At 28.6% G+C, this 27,622-nt stretch overlaps 3 protein-coding genes across 3 annotated transcripts; 1 reads left to right on the top strand and 2 right to left on the bottom strand.

The window, feature by feature from the left end:
* The first annotated feature begins 6,687 nt into the window (after positions 1-6,687).
* Positions 6,688-8,565, top strand: LOC140666152 (probable RNA-binding protein CG14230). Its single transcript, XM_072893037.1, has 6 exons — positions 6,688-7,066; positions 7,150-7,317; positions 7,395-7,591; positions 7,670-7,923; positions 8,004-8,231; positions 8,297-8,565. The coding sequence occupies exons 1-6, from the start codon at positions 6,965-6,967 to the stop codon at positions 8,452-8,454; spliced, it is 1,107 nt and encodes a 368-aa protein (XP_072749138.1). The 5' UTR covers positions 6,688-6,964; the 3' UTR covers positions 8,455-8,565.
* A 257-nt stretch (positions 8,566-8,822) lies between these two features.
* LOC140665862 (farnesyl pyrophosphate synthase-like) lies at positions 8,823-11,551 on the bottom strand. Its single transcript, XM_072892440.1, has 6 exons — positions 11,328-11,551; positions 11,017-11,182; positions 10,580-10,720; positions 9,738-9,968; positions 9,201-9,419; positions 8,823-9,119 (listed from the first exon to the last, which is right to left on the bottom strand). Exons 1-6 carry the CDS (start codon positions 11,420-11,422, stop codon positions 8,919-8,921), a joined length of 1,053 nt encoding a protein of 350 aa, XP_072748541.1. The 5' UTR covers positions 11,423-11,551; the 3' UTR covers positions 8,823-8,918.
* Positions 11,552-11,944: 393 nt separating this feature from the next.
* On the bottom strand, positions 11,945-27,501 carry Ndufv3 (NADH:ubiquinone oxidoreductase subunit V3). The gene is made up of 16 exons (XM_072892439.1): positions 27,364-27,501; positions 27,139-27,253; positions 26,915-27,056; positions 20,347-20,509; positions 19,938-20,078; positions 19,308-19,511; positions 19,039-19,203; positions 18,734-18,946; positions 18,455-18,652; positions 14,589-14,695; positions 14,064-14,226; positions 13,604-13,744; positions 12,915-13,118; positions 12,646-12,810; positions 12,322-12,534; positions 11,945-12,240 (listed from the first exon to the last, which is right to left on the bottom strand). Exons 1-16 carry the CDS (start codon positions 27,394-27,396, stop codon positions 12,043-12,045), a joined length of 2,565 nt encoding a protein of 854 aa, XP_072748540.1. The 5' UTR covers positions 27,397-27,501; the 3' UTR covers positions 11,945-12,042.
* Positions 27,502-27,622: the final 121 nt, after the last annotated feature.

Below are 27,622 nucleotides of genomic sequence, written 5' to 3'. Positions count from 1 at the left end.
CGTGCAGTTCCGCATCTCAGACCGACTCAAACTCATTAGGCACAATTTCGGATGAGCATATGTGTCTATCATACAGACAGTCCACATGATACGTCATAGGGCTGGTAGATGGATCAAGAGGAACCCATTTCATGAATGTTCAACAATCTGAACATTTATCAACTGGATCGGACCTCTTTACTGAGCGTAAATCATGACCTAAATCCTCCAGTCGACGTCCTCAATGCGATATGTCGTATTGCCGGTACAAGAAAAAAGGCCCATCAACGATTTATTTCAACAATCGACCGACCTCTGATCGACTAAGACCGAAACCCGTTGCCGAAGCACAGACCGTGCTCTCAACAACCGATTATCGAGCGTTAGCTGAATATTAACCGCGCGTTCATGTATCTTTCTATACTGAATCTACGTTTACCTACGCGGCCGGCATTCACCTCAGCCGCGATACTGAGGCGTGTAAACGTTGTTGCCCAGTAAGAAATGACGATTGAAAAAATGCAAATTAAACGCCAATAATCGACATCCATTTGGCAACATCTTCCTCAATCAATCATTTTTCACTGGAAAGCAACGCTGAGAGAATCCCAGTTAGTCGGCATCAAATACGAACCCCGACAACATAATTTCGTAATCGAAATTAGGAAATATGAACGAAAACACGACCGCGATCGCGATGAAGCCGAGAACCGAGAGCCGAGACGAATGTCAAAAAAAATAGCGCGCTATATGTCACCAAGGTCGAATGTTATTATTTTATTTCGGAGTCATTTTAGACGTACTTTAACACGTTAAGATTTATCGTAATATTATCACGTATATTATCGTCGCAAGAAACGTGTACGGCGCGCTCGACCTCGAGGTGACCGAACGCGAGGCGCACGTGCCGGCACCGGCGCCGACATCGGAGTAAAAACACGTGCGCACACTACGCCCGCCGGAGTAAGAATGAATGACTCATGGCTGTCACTAGTCACGTACGCCGTACGCGCCGGGCTCCCCTCTCTTACTATGGAATGCGTGACGTCAAAGACAAGGTCGAGTATGCTCATTCTCTCTCTCTCTTTCTTTTCGCGCCAGACAATAACAAATTCGCACTATACTACGTGATATAATGTAACGCGTTGAAATATGTACAATCAAATGATTCTAAAATACACATAAAATTTCTTAACTAAAATAATATTATTATTCGATTTAATGCGATATATTTAAAATACATGAAACGCGATTACGAAATTTGTAAAATACTTCAACGAAAGCAGCCTTATGACTTACTATATGACTATTATAATTGCACGATTTATTTATTACATTCGTAAAAAAGTATATCAATGATGTATGTGTGTGTGTGTGTGTGTGAACAATTATTTGTAAAAGCGATAGAAATTTATATCATAGATACATACATACATATTTATAGACGTATAATAATTAATTATAAATTAATAATAAAAAGTATGCAAATTTACTGCCTGTATTTATTACATTTAATTAATCATTCATATAAATTACTTATCAAAATTAATTAACCGAGATCATTTTTGCAAGAGACTCATATATAAGTATACTTATAATGTAATTTTATTTTATTTAATTACTGTAATTTTATACATCTATTGACTCGCTTAATTCATCTATTTGTCACTTTGAATTTACAATTTTAATAGCAGGACGTAATTGTTAATGTAAAATATATGGGAAATATATCTCTACATTTGTTTAAATATGAACCATATAATCCAACATATTATATCATCTTTCATGTACTATTGAATTATAAATACAGAGAGTTATACATATTTAGTAAATGTAATAAGTACAGGCAGTAAATTTGTGCGTATTTTTTATTATTAATTTATATTTAATTATTATACGTCTATAAATATATGTGTGTATCTATAATATAAATTTCTATCGCTTTTACAAATAATTGTTCACACACACACACACACACATACATCATTGATATAATTTTTTACGAATGTAATAAATAAATCGTGCAATTATAATAGTCATATAGTAAGTCATAAGGCTGCTTTCGTTGAAGTATTTTACAAATTTCGTAATCGCGTTTCATGTATTTTAAATATATCGCATTAAATCGAATAATAATATTATTTTAGTTAAGAAATTTTATGTGTATTTTAGAATCATTTGATTGTACATATTTCAACGCGTTACATTATATCACGTAGTATAGTGCGAATTTGTTATTGTCTGGCGCGAAAAGAAAGAGAGAGAGAGAATGAGCATACTCGACCTTGTCTTTGACGTCACGCATTCCATAGTAAGAGAGGGGAGCCCGGCGCGTACGGCGTACGTGACTAGTGACAGCCATGAGTCATTCATTCTTACTCCGGCGGGCGTAGTGTGCGCACGTGTTTTTACTCCGATGTCGGCGCCGGTGCCGGCACGTGCGCCTCGCGTTCGGTCACCTCGAGGTCGAGCGCGCCGTACACGTTTCTCGCGACGATAATATACGTGATAATATTACGATAAATCTTAACGTGTTAAAGTACGTCTAAAATGACTCCGAAATAAAATAATAACATTCGACCTTGGTGACATATAGCGCGCTATTTTTTTTGACATTCGTCTCGGCTCTCGGTTCTCGGCTTCATCGCGATCGCGGTCGTGTTTTCGTTCATATTTCCTAATTTCGATTACGAAATTATGTTGTCGGGGTTCGTATTTGATGCCGACTAACTGGGATTCTCTCAGCGTTGCTTTCCAGTGAAAAATGATTGATTGAGGAAGATGTTGCCAAATGGATGTCGATTATTGGCGTTTAATTTGCATTTTTTCAATCGTCATTTCTTACTGGGCAACAACGTTTACACGCCTCAGTATCGCGGCTGAGGTGAATGCCGGCCGCGTAGGTAAACGTAGATTCAGTATAGAAAGATACATGAACGCGCGGTTAATATTCAGCTAACGCTCGATAATCGGTTGTTGAGAGCACGGTCTGTGCTTCGGCAACGGGTTTCGGTCTTAGTCGATCAGAGGTCGGTCGATTGTTGAAATAAATCGTTGATGGGCCTTTTTTCTTGTACCGGCAATACGACATATCGCATTGAGGACGTCGACTGGAGGATTTAGGTCATGATTTACGCTCAGTAAAGAGGTCCGATCCAGTTGATAAATGTTCAGATTGTTGAACATTCATGAAATGGGTTCCTCTTGATCCATCTACCAGCCCTATGACGTATCATGTGGACTGTCTGTATGATAGACACATATGCTCATCCGAAATTGTGCCTAATGAGTTTGAGTCGGTCTGAGATGCGGAACTGCACGAACGAGAATCGAGCGTACCCCATTCGCGATCGATTCCCTCGATCTTCCGTCCTCTTCCGATTCGGACTTAACTCTTACTCGCAGTTTGATCGCGCCCGACTTGTCGACTTCAAGTATGATTCTCGCGCGTGATAAAATGGGATTTTCGATCGTTGCGAAATTCGGGAGTGCCGTCAAAGTATCGCGCGTAAAAGTGCGGGAGTGCCGTCAAACTATCGCGCGTTTTTACTTTTGTACGGTTTAAAATATTTTATTTTTGTGCGGTTTCAACGAATTAAAAAAAGTATATCGCGCGTATAAAACAATAGTTCCTGACGTCCCTTACAATCTGAGAGGAGGAGGAGGCCTAGGAGAGGCATCCTGCATCGGCGGAGCAACCCCAGGGTAAATATTATTTATATATTAATTAATAAATGCCTTATACGAAATAATTCGATTCTTTTAGTTGAATTATTTAATCAAAAGAAATTCAGAGATATAGATTTTTGTATAAATCTTATAAAAGTTTTTATTTAAAAAGAAAAGTTTTTTTAATTTACAAAGTTATTTCATATTTATGTATATCTGCTTATTATTGTACGCGTCGAATATAAATTTATTAAGTATAATAATAAATTCTTTAATATTTATTATTTAAAGTCGCTGCTATAATTTGGATTTTATTTTGTATGTTACAGATAACATAGCTTCAATAGCGACAACTCCGCTGTTGCGCATCAGTGTCGGTGAGTGACAAAAAGCTTTTATTATGTTTTAAAGCAACGAATTTATGTAGAGATTCTGGTAGATAGAGATGTAGATTGTAGATAAATTCGTTGCTTTAACCCTCGGACGGCAGGATAACGGATTCTAATGAGTTCTGAGTCAATTTTAAATCATAAAAAAATTTCTTTTGTATCTTTATTATATGTAAGATAAAATTTTATATTTTTTGTTCATTTTTTTTTTAATAAAAAATTTTGTTAAAATAGAAAAGTTATACATATAAATTGAAAGAAAAGGAAAAATATTTTAGGAATAAGAATATGTAATATTTATTCCAATTTTATGCAAGACACGTATTATAAAAATGTAATGATGAATATAATGAATGAAATATACATAAAATATTTATTTCAATTATATATTTGTAATATGAGTTTTATAAAACAATTTTAAAGATACAGATGTTAATGACCTGCCGACAGAGGAGTATCTAACATACATGCTAATATATTTTATATGCATCGAAAAAATTATATTCTCATCTTAAGAGTACTTTACCTAATATCTTCTTTTAAAATAGATATCAAAAGAATCTTCTTGATATTAAATTTAAGGGAGAAATCTTCTACAGAGTAGAGTAATTTTAGATATTCTTAACATGTAAGAATGTATACTAAAATGGATATTTCTTTACCATTATATTATTTAATATTTAAGATCATTAATTTCAATAATTACAAAAAACAATTTTATAAATTGTTGACATTGGCTATTTATTAAAACTTTGACAAGTTAAATATATATATATATATATATATATATATATATATATACACACATAGTTTTACTTAATTTATATATATATATATATATAAGATATGTCAAAAAAGTATTATGTAAAGAAGAAAATATTTTCGTTTATTAAGAATATATCTATAGGAGAGTTTATAAAAGTATATATTTTGAGAATATAATTTTTTCGGTATATACATGATTATATTATCTTTTGCTACTTTAAAAGACTGAATGACGTACAACGCGTCTAGAAAACGATTATAATATCGTACGATCCTAAACAAATATAGGTCGTCTTGTTTGCCGGCGATAATAATTAACCGGCAATATAGGAAGGAATTATTTTTCTTCTTTCTCTGGCTAAAAATCGAGTCAGAATGAATATTTCCAGGAGCAACAAAGGTAGGTCCAACTGGCTAGAAAAGTACGTGGTCAAATACTAGCCTCGTTACCCGGCCAACACCCGCCGAACAATGGGCAGAGGCGCAGAGCGCCCATTTTTTAATCATATTCAAGCGCTCTACGAGCCTCGAGCAAAGCGGTCCTTTCCGTTTCCGGCCATCTTGTCGGCCATCCGAACGAGCCGACGAAACCGCGCCCCGCGAGAAACCTCCAATCACGATCCAACCGCGGATCTATACCCGCATCGATACGCGCCGGCATAGATCGATCGGTCGGGGCCTTCTGCCCACCGAAGTGCGCACAACCCCGCGACATTCGCCGATTGATATTGATATCGATCGCACAAAAATATGAGTATATTTTAAAGTAAAATATTACAAAGTTTAGAATTAAATATTACTAATCGCGTACAAGTATGCCAATTGGATAATCGGCATTAATTAACAGTAATTAATAAAGTTTCTTTTCCCGAAATTAATATATCCTGCTCTTAAAATTGTAAATTCAAAGCGACAAGTAGATGAATTAAATGAGTCAACTGATGAATAGAATTACAGTAATTAAATAAAATAAAATTATATTATAAACATGTATTTATATATCATATATATATATATAGTTACATAAGTCTCTTGCAACAATGATCTGGGTTAATTAATTTTGATAAGTAAATTTTTTTTTTTTCAAATCACGATTAGTTGTTACAGAAAGTATCTCGCATCAACTTTTTTATTAATAATTCAAGAATTTATACAATTAAATATTTAGCAGGGACCTTCTTTTAGCTCTAATGCTTTAGTTATATAAATTAAAATGCTTGTTAAGTAAAAGTTAAAACTTTTATTTTTTATTTTATCTTTTTTAAAATAATATGTAATGAAAATTAATGAAATTTTTACGATTATGACAGCAAACACGATATAATTTGAACAATTTTTACTTAAATAAGTAAAAAATTAACTTTTTTCTCTAATTAAAAAAATTTTGTATATATAACGTATACATATAATATATTTGATTTTTATTTCATTTAATTGAATCTATCGATATCTAATAATTTATTATTGTATTTGTAGAACAATATAATACTCTAAATTATTAAATTATTGAAAGAAAATTTTTTTTCATATAAAATAAGTTTTAATTTGTAAAATGTAGAATGTAAAAATAGCGTTTAATAAAAGAAAAAGAATTACCAAAAATCAAGATATTATTAGCAAAATTAGAATATTGACAATATTTACATGGTTATTTGATATTAAAAGTAAATTTTTGCTAGTGTGGAGAAATAACAAATTATTTTTAGGTGAAAGTGAATAAGCAAAATGTGTTAATAAATTTTGTGAACATAGTACGAATTGCAACCAAAACTGTGCGCATTATGTGTTATCCATTGAGAACATTCGTGGACATTGGCTATGTAGTTCAATGTCCACGTTTTTATGTTCACAGAGGGCGTACCCCTTTCAGGCAAAGAGTAAAAGTTTCTTTTTACTCTTTGCTTCCAGGGATCATGTAAAACCGGCCCGTGGCGTTTCTCAGGCTTCTCTCTGTTGAAATATATTCTTTACAAACGCTTAATTATTATTTTCACATAATTATACAAAAATACGTACTAGTAATATACTTTATCTAAATGAACTAGTAAATCTATATTCTGCATAGCCATCAATTTTTGATGATACATAATTAAGGTTATTGGAAATTTTTGTGGTTATTTCTTAGATTCACATTAATATTTTTTTAAGCCTTAAAAATCAATATGATTTCTGAATCTGAGAAAAAACGTTTGCAATCGTTGAAGGAAAAGAAACAGACATTCAAAGCAAAAGGCCAATTTATTCAACAAGCATTAAGAAACGTAGTAAGTATGTCTATTGTAATTCTATTATATCATTTTCAGAAATCTTTTATTCTTAATTATACTTATAATTTTTATTTTTTCAGGATAATACTACAAAATGTAAGAAAATTATATTTGATGATATTGATGAACAGCAATGTCCTAAGTCGAAAAGAAAAAAGAAAGATTTGTTTGATAATGATAGTAATAATGAAGAAGATTCTCTGTGGAATGAAGATGAATTTATTATCAAGGAAAATAAACATAAAAAGGTTTGAATTTGATATCTTTGCACATATATTTTTTGCTTTTAAATTAAAAACACTAATACAATTTGAATTTATTACAGATCATTCTTGGCAATGATACACGATTTACTTTAGATGATCGTTTTGTAAAAAATGATGATCAGACTGGAAAAACTAAACTTGTTGAAAGCATCAATGAATGTGATTTGCAGAAAGAGAAGGAGCAACAATTAGATATTTTACAGAGTATTTTAGGAGCACCTGTTATAGAAAAAAATCAGGAAACAAAAACAGCTAAGTAAGAATGTTTAAATGACCGTAATCTAATTGTTTACACAATTATCTAAATGAATATTTAACAATAACATGTTTATAGAAAGAAATTGATGATACGATATGATCCAACTGAAAATGGACATTATGAATATGAAGTGAAATCTGAGCCAAAAGTTAAAGACCCCAAAAAGAAGAAACGTGACAAATCTATATTAGAAATAAAAGCTACATCTCCAGAACCGGAAGTATCAAAGGATATATATTATACTGTGTCTGACACTTTGACAGAAAATTTGAAACAGAAAGAAGAATTTAGTTTATTAAAAACACATAGGAAGAAAGAAGATGATGCGAGTACATATCCAAAAATAGTCTTACATCTACTATTCAACAATATTTTTAATGGTTTCTTAATTCAATGCATACATTTTCAGAAAATGCAGATTATAGTGCTTCTATTGCAGAAAATGATAAAGCTCTAAAATTTAAGTTCAATGCAGCTAATCCATTTAAATATGATTCATCTGATGATGAAGATGTACATAAAGAACTAAATACAAATAAACAAATGGCTGAGGAAGTTGAAGAAAATACTCATAAAAATAACTTATTTGAATACAAAGATACTTTATTTCTAGATAATGAAGATGTACGATTTAATGGTATGTATATGAAAAATCATCTAATTAAAGAAATTTTCTACAGATATAAAGATGCATTTTTTCAGAGGCTGTAAAATTCTTCAATACAGAAGCTACTTCAAATGATGAATTTAAAAATTTGAGACGCGAACTAAAAATAATTGTACGTACAAAAATTCGTACAAACGAAAGGAAACATCAGCCATGGAATAAGAAAAAAAAGATTAAAAGATTTAAAAAATAAAGATTTTTCTTCTGACTCTATTGATACTGATATAAAAACATGTAATAAATTCTGGACAGATTATAAGATTTTAAAATACTTTATAAAAAAGTGATATATATATTGTAAAAATGTATTTGTAAAATTAATATTTTTTTCTAGAAAAATTTCTTTTAAAAAGTTTATTTAACATGAAGGTTTTTATGCACATTAAAAGAAAACTATTAAGAAATATAATAAATGTTTTAAAAAATTTTTTATTCATTAATCGAAGTGAAACATTTTCTGCATTATATATAAATTTTTTATTAAAAAATCTAATGTTTCTCACATAAGAATAATATTTAACGAAATATTTAATAAAATAGAGATAAAATAGATATTCTCAAAGATGGGCAAAATAATTTTGTTCACTAATTTTAATTCTATAATTCTTATAATCTGAATATATATTAGTCTCTTTCTTTAATGTACAAGTGACGTTTTCATGACTTTCTATGATAAATCTTATTCAATAACTTCAGGAATAGGTCGTGTGGTAAACTATGTGATATTTGTTGTATGTAGGTTTTTAATAGATTATATGTCTCTTCTTCATATATGGAATAAGTGTTTGGCAAACCCAGCTCATTGTAAAGTTGTTTCACACATTCTACTTTCTCTGGATCTGATACTCCATAACATTCCTTTATAATAAAAAAGAGAAAAACGAAGTAATTAATGTAACAACATTTGATAAAACAATTCGTTTAGGAAATAATACTGACTTCTAAAATTTTAGGTTGCTCTAGTATAGCACGTTTAAGTGCATTAACAATCAGCCATGTACATTTTCCTTCTTGTATATCAGTATTATCTTTACCAAAGACTTCAGACTTCTCATAGCAACCCAGATAATCATCTTCAACTTGAAAAAAGTTTCCAATTTCGAGCAAAATCGTTTCCATTTCTTTCAACATTTTAGGATCCTTTATCTTATTGTTAGTCTACACAATGTGTCTCATAGTACATTATTATCATTAATAAAACACAAAGAGAGGTTTTTCATTTATAGAAAAACTCAAGTACACTCACAAAATTCATTGCTGCAGTTATGGGCAAGATAAACATATAATACGAACATTTGTACTTGCAAATGGAATTATATCGATCGATTGTAAATAAATCAAGATTCAGTTTATTTCCGAAGTTAGTAGAAACAATAAAGTGTCGAATGATGCAAATATATAGTTTTATAAATATATAATTGTGCGATTAAAAAGAAAACAGATAAATTAGCATTTTTATGTTAATATATGATGAAAAAAGACATTTTTTTCCTTTTCACTTACATTTTGGAACGTTTCTAATATATCAACATAGCATTCTTTCCCTTTAAAGTATTTTTGAATTAAAACATACATAGCACCCTTTAGCAATAGGCTATCAGTAATAGTCGTTAAACGTTTATCATTATAACAATACCAAGATGGTTGGTTTCGGCGAAGTAATGATTGATCTTGGATATCATCGAGCACAATAAAATGAGCATGCATCTGTCGTAAATTATATATTTCCTACATCAGCACACATGTTCAAAAGATGTTTATAGGAGATCCATAGAATGTTAAAAACATATTTTAATATCCTGTGAATCTCTAATGGACGTCTTTTGAACATGTGTGCTGATAGGGTTTATATTATACATTAAATAATTATATTTAATTACAATTTAATGTGATACATAATTTACGTTTTTAATTTTAGATTCTTTAGTAATACTTCTCAGATTAACGATTAAAATAGATTACGATTTAAATATTTACTATAAATAAAAAATAACTGAATAATTTAAATGTTGTTAATTATAGGCTAAATGAATAACAAATTTGTAAACGTTACATTCTTAAAAATATTTTTGCATTGCTAAAGTTTGCATTATATCATAATCACCACTTGCGAAGCTTAAAACAAATATGTGAACACCAGATTATATATAATAATCTTTAACGGACATTATTTAAAATAAATAAATTGTTATGACATTTTCTCCGCTATCCACATTTATAAGCGTTTTCATATTTCACTTTAATTTTTAAATTAATTTAAATTATTTTACACGAGATGTATATCAAGTGTCCATATAAACAAGAATGAAATCACGTACTATTTCCACACACCATGCTAGAATTCGTGCTAAGCGAATGTTATCTTCTGTAAATTGATCGCTAGGCGCCATTAATTTATAAGTATAAACTAATGTTAAACCGCGATTTTTTTTTCCTCCTGGAACATTATATTGCAATACCTGAACAATAACAGAAATGTATTAATCTGCATCTTCGTTCAAATTTATGACTGTTGGTTTGTATCTGGTCTTAACATTATAGTTTCTTAGATATTAATAAAAACAGAGTTATTTTAAAAAATTTTTTTACTCAATTTTACTGATTTTGTCTATTACATACGTTTCTCTTTATATAATTTTTAAATTTCTATAATAATTTGTTTTGCTTATATACTATCCGTTATTAGAATAAAATCTTTTATTAAAAATATTTATTTTTGCCATATTATTATACATTATATATTACACACACTTACTTTTTCCATCCATTTAGAAGTTTCTCTAAGGATTTCTAAGATCTTGGAATCCATAATATCACGAACAATGTCTGGCCATATGGCCATCATTTCGCGAGTTTCCTCATTGTCTGTTAACATAGATTTTGTCACGTAATGAGCCAAGTATACTTTGGAATCCATTATTCTAAAAAAGTCATTAAATTTGTAATTACAACAAATAGTAGGCAACGAAGATGATATTATCGCATTTATCATGCAAGTAAATTAAATATTATGAGAAATTATATGCGAAAAAATGAATTTAATTTAAAAAATCACGAAAAGGAAACCTCTTAAAGAATTTATGTTTGGTAACTTTTGTGTTTTGTACTTTATTACACTTAGGTTCTGTAATATCATATTCAAAGCGTACTGCGCAGCACATGTATGTACGCGTCGCGCTTGTCTGAATATGCGACAAAACACAGAATACAACATCACTGTTATTGCGTTGAGCTTCTTAACGCTATACTTTACATTCTACGACGTTATCAACGGTGACATTATCAACGTTATTAATGACTGCCATAAAGATTTTTAAATTACTTTGGAAGGGATACAATCAGTATTATATAATATAAGGATACAGTAAGATATATATATATATATATATATATATATATATATATATATATATATATATATATATGATAACTACTACACAATTCATACATACAATAAAGAATATGTGCGATAACCGGATAACATTGTTTTTATGCAAATTAAAAGGAAATTATTAAGAAATACGATAATGCTAAATGCGTTAAAATTTTTTATCCTTTTTTAAATGAAAAGTGAAATATTTCCATGTAGAGTTTTTATTAAAAAATCTCTAATGTTTCTCAATTAAGGATAATATTTAATTAAATATTTAATAAAATAGAGGTAAAACAGATACTCTCAAAAATTGGTAGAATACATTTTATTCACTGATTTTAATTCTATAATTCTTATAATCTGAATATACATTAGTCTCTTTCTTCAATGTATGTACAAGTGACGTTTTCATGACTTTCTATGATAAATGTTATCCAATAACTTCAGGAAAAGGTCGTGTGGCAGACTATGTAATTGTTGTATATGAGTTTTTAATAGATTGTATGTCTCTTCTTCATATTTGGAATAAATATTTGGCAAACCCAGATCATTGTAAAGTTGTCTCACACATTCTATTTTCTCTGGATCCGATACTCCGTAACATTTCTTTGTAATAAAAACGAGAAAAAGGCAATGATTAATGTAATAACATTTGATAAAACAATTCGTTTAGAAAATAATATTCACTTCTAAAATTTTACGTTGCTCTGATGTAGCACGTTCAAGTGCATTAACAATCAGCCATGTACATTTTCCTTCTTGTATATCAGTATCAACTTTTCCAATGACTTCAGATTTTCCGTAGCAACCCAGATAATCGTCTTGGATTTGGAACAAGGGACCCATTTCGAACAAAATCGTTTCCGTTTGTCTAAACATTTCTGGATCTTTTATTTCAGCCTACATAATGTTTCACATAATACATTATTAATTATGTTAATGACACATTATTATCATTAAGCAGAACAAAGTAGGGTTTTTTCGTGTATAGAGAAATTCAAGTACACTTACAAAATTCATTGCTGCAGTTATTGGCAGGATGAACGTATAATACGAAGTTTTGTATTTGACAATGGAATTATATCGATCCATTGTAAATAGATCCAGATTTGGCTTTTTTCCGAAATTAGTAGAGAGCAAATCTAGAGACTGGCCTATTGTAGTCATGAATACATTCTGTTGAATAACACATTTTCATAAATATAATTGTACGATTAACAAGAGAAAAAAATTAGCATTTTTATGTTTGTATATGATAAAAAAGATATCTTTTCACTTACATGTTGAAATGTTTCTATTAAATCAAGATAGCATTCTTTTCCTTTGAAGTGTTTGCGAATTAGAAAATACATAACACACTCTAACATAATACCATCATTTATTGCTGCCAAACCTATATTATTATGACGATACCAACATGGTTGATTTCGACGATATAATGATCGATCCTCGATATCATCAATTAAGAGCATAAAGGCTTGAAACTGTCGTGAATATTTAATATTACAATATATCACGATACATATATCTTAATTTTTCTAATTTTAGATCATTACTATTATATAGTACTATTCCAGATTAACGATTAAAATAGATTACAATTTAAATATACGTTATAAATAATAGATGAATAATTTAAACGTTATCAATTATAGGTTTTATAAAAAAAAAAGATTTGTAAACGTTTAACTTCTTAAAAATATAACATTTTTGCACTGCTAAAGACCGCATTCTTTCATAATCATCACTTATAAAGCTGAACTGATGAAACTGATAAAATGTTGAAATTATATATTTTTAATGTGGCATTTTTTAAGTAAATAAGTTATTATTACAATTCCTATTTTCCACGTTTGCAAGTGTTTTCATATCTCATCTTAATTTTTAAATTAATTTAAAGTATTTTACGTGAGATGTATATCATGTATGTATATCATGTATGTTCATAAATCATAATAAAGTTACGCACCAGTTCCACACACCATGCTAGAATTCGTGCTAAGCGGATGTTGTCTTCTGTAAGTTGATCGCTAGGCGCTATTAATTTATAAGCATAAACTAATGTTAAACCACGATTTTTTTTTCCTCCTGGAACATTATATTGCAATACCTGAACAATAACAGAAATGTATTAATCTGCATATTCATTCAGATTTATGACTTGTTATTTTATAGCTGATTTTAACATTACAGTTTCTAAGATGTTAATAAAAAAATAGTTAAGTTTTGAATTTTTTTGCCGAATTTTACTAATTTTGCTTATTACATTTCTTCTTTATATATTCTTAAATTCCATAATAACAATTTTAATAAACTTATATTATCTGATCAACTTATATGTTAATATATGTTATTAGAATGAAATATCTTATTAAAAATTTTTATTTTTGTAATTTTATTACGTCATACACATTATTACACACACTTACTTTTGCAACCCAACTAGAAACATCTGGGATTTCCAAGATCTTGGAATCCGTAATATCACGAACAATGTCTGGCCATATGGTCATCATTTCGTGAATTTCGTCCTCGTTTGTTAATATTGGTTTTGTCGCGTTATGAGCCATTTGTACTTTGGAATCTATTGTTCTAAAAAAGTTAATAAATCTTTGTAAATAACAAGCAACGGTGATGTTATCCTCACATCTACATGCGAGTGAATAAGATGTTATGATCATAGACTTTTATATATTATTTTTTATATATTATTTAGAAGTTTATATTATAGAAGTCTGTAGTTATGATAAATTATATGCAAGAAAAAGAATTTAATAAAAAAAAATCATAAAAAGAAAACTTCTTAAAGAATTTATATTTGTTATCTTTTGTTAACTTTTGCGTTTTGTACTTTATTAAATTTAGACTTTATCGAAACTTAAAAAGACTCGGAACTGAAGATAACGCTTCTCTTAGTTGTGATTCGTTATATATATATATATATATATATGCACAGAGTATCCGGTAATTCGTAAAAAATCTCTCGTGCACAAATAGAGCGGATCAAACTGAGCAAAAAAGTTCTGAACCTTTTTGCGATTTTCGGAATAATAGTTAGGAAATTAATTTAAAAATATCGACTAATTCTATTCACTATTAGATCCGGTCACTATGCGTGCGTGACAATAACTGCTTCGCGGTTATTAAGTCCGCGCCTAAAGAAATTTTTTACCGGACACCTTATATATATATATATATATATATATATATATATATGTCTATATACTCGTACATTAGAATAACAAAATATACAATGCATGTATGTATGTATGTATGTACTTTGTATGATGGACGAATTGCAAATTGCGAGCCTGCTCATTGAATTCGAGCGATTGTCATGTTAATGTCATGATTTTTAATTTAACCTCTCATTACAACTTATTTTATATATTCTGAATATATAAAATATTGTAGAAAATAGTGCAAGTACATTTACGCAAATGTTAAAGAGGTATATATACATATACTATATCGTATAATTTGAATATATCAAAATAGACATTACGTAATATGTCTTCAAGGTTTAATATATTAGTGTGTCACAATGGATACGATAAAAAATTACGCTAAAAATAATTATATTTATTATTATTACTTATAAAATGCGTTTTTTTTAAATTTTAATATTTCTGCGATTATTCAAATTAACGTTGATTAACCTCGGTATGATATATAGAAAAAAGAATTTGTTTTAGAAATGCAAGCTATGCGTTACGAAATTCATGGCCAGTACTGGAAATGTATGATATGCGTAATGTAAACTATAGTTTTTCAGTGCTTGCAATGAATTTCGGAACACAGTCTAGTGTAAGATTAATTCAAGTTATGTGTTTTGAACGAAATAATACATATAAATGAATACAATTAAATTTATCGTATTAATTTCTCACAAAAGTTTGACTTACAAATATTAATTTTACAGTTTATTTGTATTCTATGTATATTTGTTATTTACATTAGAAAATAGCAATTTGTTTAGTTTTGAACATGTAATGTAGTAACTTGAGCGAGTCCCTCAAGCAAGGCGAAGATGAACAACTGGAGCAGGAAATAAGTGCCCAAGAAACTATAAACGATATTACGATCAGCCGCGGCACACAAACGCGGATACGTTGCGCTCCTGATTTAAGTAAGCAGGAGTTTATTAATATTATGATCAGAGCGATAAATATAAATAAAAATTCAACATCGGATATGCAAGAGATTGATTGAAATCTTGTTGGAGACACACTATGGCAATCTTCGAAATAATATAAATTTCTGAAATATCTCTTCTCATTTTTATTTCTAAAAATCTGATTCAGTAAGTTTGATTATTTTCACGGAAAAATTCGATAAATCACGATATGTTACATTTATTTAAAAAAAGCTGTTATTTATATTATAATTTTCTAACAATAATACTTAAAATTTTGTAGGAAATAAAATTCAGTAACCTTGTTTTAAACGTAAGACTATGTTGCGATCCACCTGATAAGCACAATAATTACTTGCGCGTTCGCATGCGCATGCGAACGCGCAAGTAATTATTGAATTTATTTGCATTAACAATTTGTCTGATATACGTTTTATTTACGATTTTGATGCAAAATAGAATAAGCATCGTATATATTATCGAATGCATCCAAAAATGTAATTTTTTTTTAAATGTGGCTTAACATTTTTCATAATCTAAAATATTTTGATAATTATACCACGTAATTATATCAAGATTTTATAGGTAAGTAAAATCTTAATTGAATTTATAGGAATAATAATTTTTTTTAATTCTAAAAAATTAATCCCCAAATCATATACTTGAATTCATATCCACATCAATATCTATTTATGCTAATATTAGTTTTATTTTTTGAGCAATGCAAATTGCAAGCATCAAATTTATTTCTGAAGATCTACAGGTGCAATTTGAAGATTGTTGTTTCTTTATTACAGGTATAACGAATTTTACAATGTCAGATGCAAGATATTGTGAATTTTTTTTTCGCGTTATACATCAAAATCATTCATTTTTTTCGAATGTCATCACATGTGCGATAATATATACTGATGAAATATAAATTTATAGAATGTTTCTTTTTGTTATTCTGTGCATTAGTAATTGGCTGTAATTCAATCTGTTTGTATTCCGCATTTTTAATGAAAATACGGATACAAGATTTATGACTATTTATTAAATCCACCGAAATTTTCGGTATATGTATTTTTCCAATCTATTTGATTGAACACAGTTAATAATATATGAAAAAATTAATTTAGTTCAATATTATAGTATATTAAATAAAATTTTGTTGATGATTAATATGTTATAATATAATATACTTAAGTCTTAAATATTATATATGTAATGTAATGATATAAAAAAGTTAATTTCAATTTCAATAGTATAAAAAAGTGATTTATATTAAAATTATACTGTATTAACTTTAATTGTCAATAAAGTGCACTATATACTTAAATATCAAACTTGAGGATCTCTAGCATTAGTATTATATATCTTTATGATACGTATAAATTGACTACGTTTACACAGCCAGATTTACGCCAAAAATTAAAGAGAAAAATATCAAAGAGGAAATGTGACTATATTAGAAATGGAATCTGCACTTCACAAGAACCAGAAAAATATCAAAAGACATATATTATATTATATCTGACATTTTGATAAAGTTTAAAACAGAAAGAAGTCAGTTTTTAAAAGCACATGTATATTAAAAATATGACGATGTACTCAACAAATACACTTATGCCTAATGTATTATTTCATACTATCTTTCTCTCTCTCTCTCTCTCTCTCTCTCTCTCTCTCCATAGTTTCTTGAGTCAATATATATATATATATATTTTTTTTTTCGGGAGATGTTAAGGATTATAGTGCATTTATTGCAGAAAATAAAGCTTGAAAATTAAATTTTAATTTTAATGCATTTAAATCTGATTCATCTGACGATGATAAAGCTGTCTAATAATAAGTATATGCAATATGTACTAGATACAGACAAATAAATGGCTAACGAAGTTGAAGAAAATACTTGTATAAATAGTTTTGAATGTACGCTACTTCTTGAATTAAAATATTATTTATTTTATAGATTATAATGCATTTTTTCTGACGCTATAAAATTCTTCAATACAGAAGTTATTTAACTAATGAATTTAGGAATTTGAGATGCGAGTTGAAAATAATTGTAGAAAATTCGTACAAACGAAAGAAAATCATGGAATAAAAAAAAAATTAAAAGATTTAAAAAAAGATTAAGATTTTCTTCCGACTCTATTGATACTTATATAAAAATATGTAGTAATAAATTCTGGATAGATTGAAAATTTTAAGATATGTTATATATTGATTATTTTATAAATAGCAAGTATCTTATTTTCTAATCTTATTTTCTATTATATTAAAAAAATAATATATATGTATGCATGTGTATATATATATATATATATATATTGTAAGTCTTAAATAATATTAATTTTAGAAAGATTTATTTTAAAAATGTTATTAAACGTGAAAGTTTTTATGCATATCAGAAGGAAATCATTAAGAAATACGATAATGGTAAATACCTTAAAATTTTTTTATTGTCCTCTTAATAAAAAGTGAAATATTTTCTTGTATATAAAGTTTTTATTAAAAAATCTTTAATGTTTTTCATTTAAGAATATTTAACTAGATATTTAATAAAATAGAGGTAATAAAATGGATATTCTTAAACATTGGTAAAACACATTTTTTGTTCGTTGATTTTAATTCTGTACTTAATTCTTATAATCTAAATATACATTAGTTTATTTCTTCAATGTATAATTGCCGTTTTCATGACATCCTACGATAAATTTTATCTAATAATTTTAGGAAAAGCTCGTGTGGCAAACCACGTGATATTTGCTGTATATGAGTGTTTAATAGATTGTACATCTCTTCTTCGTATTTGGAATAAATATTTGGCAAACCCAGATCATTGTAAAGTTGTTTCACACATTCTACTTTCTCTGGATCTGATACTCCATAACATTCCTTTATAATAAAAAAGAGAAAAACGAAGTAATTAATGTAACAACATTTGATAAAACAATTCGTTTAGAAAATAATATTCACTTCTAAAATTTTACGTTGCTCTGATGTAGCACGTTGAAGTGCCATAACAATCAGCCATGTACATTTCCCTTCTTGTATGTCAGTACTATCTTTACCACAGACTTCGGATTTTCCGTAGCAACCCAGATAATCATCTTGAACTTGAAAGCAGTGACCCATTTCGAACAAAATCGTTTTCGTTTGTCTCAACATTTCCGGATCCTTTATTCCAGCCTACATAATGTGTCACATAGTACATTACTATCATTAAACAGAACAAAGAATTTTTTTTATTTTAGAGTATAAAGAAACTCAAGTACACTTACAAAAAGCATTGCTGCAGTTATTGGCAGGATGAACGTATAATACGAAGTTTTGTACTTGACAATGGAGCTATATCGATCCATTGTAAATAGATCCAGATTTGGCTTTCTTCCGAAATTAGTGGAGAGCAAATCTAAAGACTGACCCATTGCAGTCGCCAATATAATCTGTCAAGTAACACATTTTCATAAATATAATTGTACGATTAACAAGAGAAAAAAATTAGCATTTTTATGTTTGTATATGATAAAAAAGATATCTTTTCACTTACATGTTGAAATGTTTCTATTAAATCAAGATAGCATTCTTTTCCTTTGAAGTGTTTGCGAATTAGGAAATACATAGCACTCTCTAACATTATGCCATCGTTTATTGCTGTTAAACCTATATCATTATGTCGATACCAACATGGTTGATTTCGGCGAAATAACGATCCATCCTCGATATCATCAAGTAAGAGAAGAAAGGCTTGTAGCTGCCATAAATATTTAATATTATAATATGGCAATACAATTGTGGAATTTACGTTTTTAATTTTAAATTATCTAATACTTTTTTAGATTAACAATTAAAATAGATTACAGTTTAAGTATGTATTATAGACAAAAGATAATTCAATAATTTATTATTTGTCAATTATAGACTTTATGAAAAAAAGGTTTGTAAATATTTATATTTCTAAAAATATAATTGCACTGCTAAAGACCGCATTCTATCATAGTCGTCACTCATGAAGCTTAACTTATAAAACAAATATGGACACTATATATAGTTTAATGGATATTTTTTTCCTATTTTTCATGTTTAAAAGCATTTTGATATCTTATCTTAATTTTCAAATTAATTTAAATTATTTTACGCAAGATATATGATGTCCATAAATCAGAATAAAATTACGCACCAGTTCCACACACCATGCTAGAATTCGTGCTAGGCGGATGTTTTCTTCTGTAAGTTGATCGCTAGGTGCTATTAATTTATAGGCATAAACTAATGCTAAACCGCGATTTTTTTTTCCTCCTGGAACATTATACTGTAATACCTAAACAATAACAGAAATGTATTAATCTGCATATTTATATAAATTTATGTTACTTGTTATTTTGTATCTGGTCTTAACAATAGTTTCTCAATTATTAGTAAAAAAATAGTTTTTTAATTTTTTTCTACTGCCTTCGACTTATGTTTCTCCTTTAAATTTCCCTAATAATTCGTTAAAATTTTTCTATCGTTATTAGAATAAAGACTTATTTAAAATTTTTATTTTTGTAATTTTATTATGTTGTACATTATATATTATGCACACTTACTTTTGCCATCCATTTAGATATATCAGGAATTTCTGAGATCTTGGAATCCGTAATATCACGAACAATGTCTGGCCATACGGCCATCATTTCGCGAGTTTCGTCCTTATTTGATAATATCGATTTTGTCGCGTAATGAGCCATTCGTACTTTGGAATCCATTGTTCTAAAAAAGTTAATAAATCTTCGTAATTATAATAAATAGACAATAATTATTTTATCGCATTTACATGCGAGTAAATAAGATATTATGATCACACTTTTATATATTATATAATAGAAGTTTATGTATATATAGAAGTCTGTGGTTATGTTAAGTTTATGTGAGAGAGAAAAAAAGAATTTAATACAAAAATCATAATAGAAAATTTCTTAAAGAATTTACATCTGTTACCTTTTATTAACTTTTGCGTTTTGTACTTTATTCAACTCAGGTTTTATCGAAACTCAGAAAGACTCGAAACTAACAGATAACATTCCTCTTACTTGTGCTTCGATATATATATATATATATACTGTACATTAAAATAACAAAATATACACGTATTTTTTTGTGTCATCAAGAAATTGTCAGCCTGTGCATTCGTGCGATTATTATGTAAATGTCATGTTTTTTTAATCCTGCATTACAATTATTTTATATATTTTAAACGTATGAAACATCATAGAGAATAGTACAAACATTTACGCAAATGTTAAAGAGGTACATATCTTACATCGTATAATTTGAATATATGAAAATTGGCATTGCGTAATGTCTTCAAGATTCAATATATTAGTATTATAATAGATTACGATAAAGGATTGTTATATTTATTATTTAAAATGCGTTTTTAATTTATATTTCTGCGATTATTCAAATTAATGTTGATTAATTTCGGTATGATAATAAATATATAAAAAAGAGAAAAATTTGTTTTAGAAATGCAAACTGCGTTACGAAATTCATTACCACACATTGTTACGCATATTATTTTCAGTACTGCACGTAAAAATTGACGTAATTCTTACAGTTTTACATAGCATTTTAACTTGGAATAATCCTAATGGTCCACAGTTACTACATGTGATAGTAATTTTTAATATAAAATTTTCTCCGTGCAGTACTGAAAATCTATAATATGCGTAACACAAGCTATAGTTTTTTTGTATTTGCAGTGAATTTGGGAACACAGCCTTCGTACGATTAATTCAAATTGTGTGTTTTGAACGAAATAGTACATATAAATAAATACAATTAGATTTATCGTATTTATTTATCACAAAAGTTTGACATACAAATATTAATTTTACGGTTTATTTGTATTCTACGTATATTTATTATTTACATTAGATAGCGATTTGTTTAGCTTTGAACATGTGATGCAGTAACTTGAGCCAGTTCTTCAAGCAAGAAGATGAACAACTGGAACAGGAAATAAGTGCCCAAGAAACCATAAAGAATGCGATCAGTCATGGCACACAAACGCGAATGCATTGCATTCTTGATTTAAATAAATAGGAGTTTATTAATATCATGATCGAAGCAATAAAAGTAGATGAAAGTTTAACATCGAGTATACGAGAAATTGATTGAAATCTTGTTGAAGACACTATGGAATCTTTCTTCGCGAGATAATATAAATTTCTGAAATGTCTCTTCTCTCAAATACTTGAATTACATATTTGAATTCATATCCACATCAATATGTATTTATACTAATATTAGTCTTATTTTTTGTTCAATGCAGCAAATCTATTTCTAAAGATCTATATATGTGCAATTTGAAGTTTGTTGTTTCTTTATTACAGCTATATTTGATTTTACAACGTTAGATGCAAGATATTGCGAGTTTTTTTCGCTCCTTACATAATCAATTCGTTTTTCAAATGTCATAAATCACATATGTGTGATAATATATACTGATAAAATGTAAATTTATAACAGGATGTTTTGTTGTTTATTATTCTGGGTTAATAATAGTCTCCATCATTCAATCTGCTTGTGGTTTCACATTTCCAGCGAAAATGAGAATTCAAGATTTATAGTTAGTTATTTAATAATTCTCCGGAAAATCTTCAATATATATTTTTCTAATCTATTTTATTGAACGCGATTAATGGTATGTGTAAAAAATTCATTTATTTCAATATTAAAGCAAATAAAATTTTGTTAATGATTTATCGTTTCTAATATATTATATTAATATGACTATAATAAAGAAAGTAAAAGTTTTAAATATCTTAATAATAGTCTTAAATTATATATATATTATGTATCTATATTTTAATTAGAAAGTAATTTTAATGATATAAAAAAGTTTATATTAAAATTATATTAACTATATATAATTAAGTTGAATTCACCATAAAATGCATTATATCAAGCACTTAATCAAAATATATTTCTAATAATATCTTTATCAATAAGGAAAGAATTTATTCATTATTTAACTATTTTAAATATTCCGATACTTTTGACTTTAAACTCTAGTAGTGTAAGAATTTTTGTTTGCTTGCTGTATAACAAAAGAATGCTAATGAAATATTACACGGAATGATATACTGAAAGTTTCTTATCGATAGTTAAAATATTCCGTCTAATATCATAATTGCATAGTATAAAAAATTATTCATGTCACGTTTAAATAAAACGAGCGGAGAATACGTCGGAAAGTACACAGCCTTATCAACCAATCTAACAAAGCATATTTCAATGCCGACTATTGCTTGCGAGTTTGGCGAGTCTCGTACGTTTTGCAAGAGATAATCATAAAAATATGTCAGGTATTTTAAAAAAGATGTACCTATTATCATTATCGTTGTCACGAGTAATGACGTTTTACAGCTTTATCGTAAATTTTTACGGGCGTCCATGAAAAAATGAATATATCTATATAAGTTTGAATATACATATATATAAAACAACGCAAACACGAATAAAGGTTTATTATCTTTGATATAGACTAAGATTTATTAACAACTCCGCACTTTCCTTATTTAGCATATTACTGGATACACACTACTCACAAGACTTAAAGTAATCAAGCAAAATTGTAAAAAAAATTAAATTAGTCGATACAAGGGTTCAAAAATTGTAACTCCGGGAAAAGTCACCGCATTTTAATTTCCAAAAATACAGAAGCTTGAAACTTCTTCTGTAGATTTTAATTTTCTTTTTTTTTCTTTTTTTTTAATGGCACAATGTTAAAGCTAGATCCGTCAAAATAAAAATTTTTAATGCGACTTTATTGCGTTACGACTGGCGTAGAAAAAATCATGGAGAATTTCTGTTACTTTTGCATCTTGTAGCAAAATCTCTCTCTTTTCTCTTTAATTCGAATAATCGTAAATTGCTGTGCAATTTTCTTTAAACGAGTTATCAAGATTTCAAGAAAAAATGATTAGTTTTCATTTTGATTACTTGTGAAAAAAATCAACGTACAGCTCTCCGCAAAAATTGTAAAGTTAAAAATTAGGTCTACTTTTTTAAATGCTGTTATTGTTTATTTCGTTGCCTTACTTTTTCTAACAAGAAATATATTTTCCTTGTTTCTTTAATTTGATATATTGTCGTGACAGAAAGTCGAATAAAAATCACTAAAACAAAACTTTACAGTTCAATTATATCTCAATAATAAACAATATCATTTATCAGTAAACTTTTCTTCCATATGTTCATCGTACTTAAAAATGCCAAAATTGCTGAAAACTAAAGAAATCGATCTGTTCTAACACAGTAAACGAGAGAAAAATCTCTAAAAAACAATTTTAGAACAGATCGATTCCCTTAGTTTTCAGTAACTTCAAATACGACGAACATATGAAAGAAAAGTTTTAGCTCAATTAAAATAGAGGAATTATTATTATTTATTGTTGAGATATCGGACTGTAAAACTTCATTTTAGCGATTTTTATTAAACCTTCCTTCGTGACAATATACCGAATCAGAGAAAAAAGGGAAATATGCGATTTCTTATGTATTTTTAAAATCTTTAATTCATGTTTTTAATTGAGTTGTTAGGAAAAGTAGGACTAAAAAAGAATAACAGCATTTAATAAAGTAGAGCTAACTTTTAGCTTTTCAATACTTTTTTTTGTATAACGTTGTATATGTTAATTTTTCGCGAATAATAAGCAAAATCAAAGTTAAAATTATTATTTTTTCTTCAACCTAATCTTGATAACTTAGTAAAAAAAAATTATATAGCAATCACTCAAATTAAAAAGAAAAAACCTTACTGTAAGATACAAAAGTAACAGATATTCTCTATGATTTTTCCACACCAAGCGTAATACAGCAAAGTCGCATTGAAAATTTTGACGGATCTAGTTTTATCATTGTGCTGTTTTGCAAAAAAAAAGATGATTAAAATTCACAAAAAGCATTTAAAAGAAGCTTTAAAATGTGTTTTTTTTTTAATTAAAATGCGATTATTTTTCGCGGAATTACGATGTTTTAAAAATTGCCTTTTTTTATATCTTAATTTTTGTGAATAATATATTTTTGATCAAGCATATTGTGTTTAAATAAATTGTGCAACATTATTCAGAGCTCTGACAGACTGGCATCTCTTCCGAATTATTTAATCAACAGTCAATAATGTACAAATATTTGAATATAATGCACTTAACTAAAAATATCTATTTTAATTTATAATTATTTTAGATTACTAAGATACTGTTAAAAATATAATTCTAATGATATAAAAAAGCTGTTTATTAAAATTATGAATGTAATTAAATTGGATTTTCAATATTGTATCTAGGTATGTATAGAATAAACATCTATGTATCTAGGTTTCCTTATCAAGTTCTTAAAATTTATTTAGACCACTTAGCAATATGTTTATGTTAAATTAATTAATATTAAATTATTTATGTTATATTAAATTATATTAAATTTTTAAAATAAAATATTGTTTTTAAACATATATTTTCGAATTCTAATAGAATTTCTTATGGAATAAATCACTTTCTCGATTGGCCTTCACGATTCGCTTACAAAAGTTTCCCGTTAATCTTCGTTCATCTATTGACGACTAGGTATGCATAATATATATTACCGTTCAAGATATACATGTCATGAAAAATCAACAAAAAATCAACAATCAACAACACAGCTGTTCATTAAACACTCTCAGCGATTTTCAAAAGTTCATTAAATTATATTGCTTTTCCCCCCAAAAGTGTATTTTTGAGATGTACATTAATAGCAAGAAAAAAAAGAAAAAAAAGATGTTTACAAGACGTTTTTTATACCTTAATGATATCACAAGCTTGATAAAATTGTATATTTAGAAAATGTTGGCTATAAGAGACACTGTTTACGAGTCATTATTTATTAATCTCTAGAATTTTTGTACAAATTGTATTATTACTATAAAAATTTTTACTTTTTATTATAAATCATAGTATCATATAAATTAGTATAATTTTTTTATTAAAAAAGAAATTTTCAATCTTCTTTTCTCACACAACAGCGCTTGATTGCACAGATGTTACGCGCGTGAATTACATATATATAGAATCTTACCTGCGATACATCGCATTCCTATGAATAAAGGAACACGCGCGCCGCGCGACAGGCGCGTGTTCGGCGGTAACGAGACGTTGCGCGATTCCTAGCGCCGAGAAGAAGTGGTTTCGCGCGACGGACGACATGTTCGGATATGATGAAGCACACTCGCACTGTAATCCTCGAGCGAGATCTAAGAGTCGAATCGAACACGCCCGAGATGCCGATCCGCGAAAGGCAGAGGAATACGCGGACACAAACGAGCACGTACGAGCTGCACCGACCACTTACTACGCTGTGTTTGTTAATGGCGTTATGTCGGAGAGAAAATGAAAAAAAAAAAAATTGAGACGGAAGAGGTAGATCAACAATCAGCGCCAGTGATCGAAAGATTACAGTCGACCTTCGACCCCCGGATGGCGTCGCGTCAATAACGTCACGTCGCTCTCGCGCGACGACAACCGCGAAGATCTGGCGACTACGTCGCTACGTGACGCCGGTATCGGTATGTGCATTGCTGATTATACCATGGACCAAAGAATCACATATGGATGGCACGTACCTACGTGAAACAGTCAGCTGAGTGAGATTAACGATAGGGTGGACCTACAAACACTTCGGTCGAGTCCGATTGCGCTTCGGACGAGTTCGTAATCTTACGTAAATAAACTAGCGATTCTCATCAGACTGTGATTCACGAAAATGTTAGTAAATTAAAAATTCACAAATTCGTATTAAAAATTCTGCACAGTATCCCGTTTTCGCTTTTCCTTCTGCATATCTTATTAATGTAATTAGTATGAATTAACCTATACATGCTTTTAGTAATATATGTTTAAACAAAATATATAATTCTTTTCCTAAGAAACAGAAATGTAACAGGAATAAGAAAATCATATAAATGAATAATATATTAAATCTCTATTATTTTTTTCTTTTGACAGTACATAGTAATTTTGAATAAACAGCTCTTGTCATTACCATCTCATTTAATATTTTATTTTTTTAATTTCGTTATTTTATATAATTGTTTTTATTTCGCTACATGTAAGACTTTGTTCTTGATTTATCTACCTATGAAACGGTCTTTTATTAGATGGTACTGGTAATCTATATTTTACTAATTCTACTTCAGCTTCTCCGAATGACTCCACATGGTAACAGAAATATTCAGGATTTTTGTATTCCTTATTTTTGGAAGCACCAGGTCCTACAGCTATATAAATTTAAGTTTGAGGAGTAGAAATTTTTCATATTGTAGCAAACACTTTGTAGGAGAAAACAATATTTGATCTTACGTGTGTTTGGTACTTTGACGACATTTTCACTGAGACCTGGGACATTAATATTCACAGGTTGATTAATACTTGAAACCTCTGCACTGAACAATCGTAAAGGAACAATTGTTATTCTCTGAAAGTAATAATTGCTTATTGAAGCAAGAGGTTACAGTCTTCTGAATAAACAAACAGCTTTAATGAAATGCAACTCTTGTTTTTAATATAATTGTTTCTAATACACACCTGTAAAGGTACTCGCCTCGCTATTGCGTACATTTTGCGATAATTGTAAATTGCAACGATTTAGCAATTGTAACATACAAAGCCTGACGAAGACCTTTTAACACTGACCTACTCTCCTCCTTCCTCTCCCTCTCCCGATCACTCATGAATATGAAAGGTCTAAAGTTTCACAGTTGGCAACATGCAAAAGATAAAGGCAGTTTAGATCAAGAAGATATAATTATATAATAGAGATAGAGAGCAACATAAAACTTCAAAT

Source organism: Anoplolepis gracilipes, chromosome 5 (genome assembly GCF_047496725.1).
Source record: "Anoplolepis gracilipes chromosome 5, ASM4749672v1, whole genome shotgun sequence".
NCBI lineage: Eukaryota > Metazoa > Arthropoda > Insecta > Hymenoptera > Formicidae > Anoplolepis > Anoplolepis gracilipes.
The sequence above is the reverse complement of the archived record's forward strand: the minus strand, read 5'-3'. Positions and strand labels throughout refer to the sequence as shown.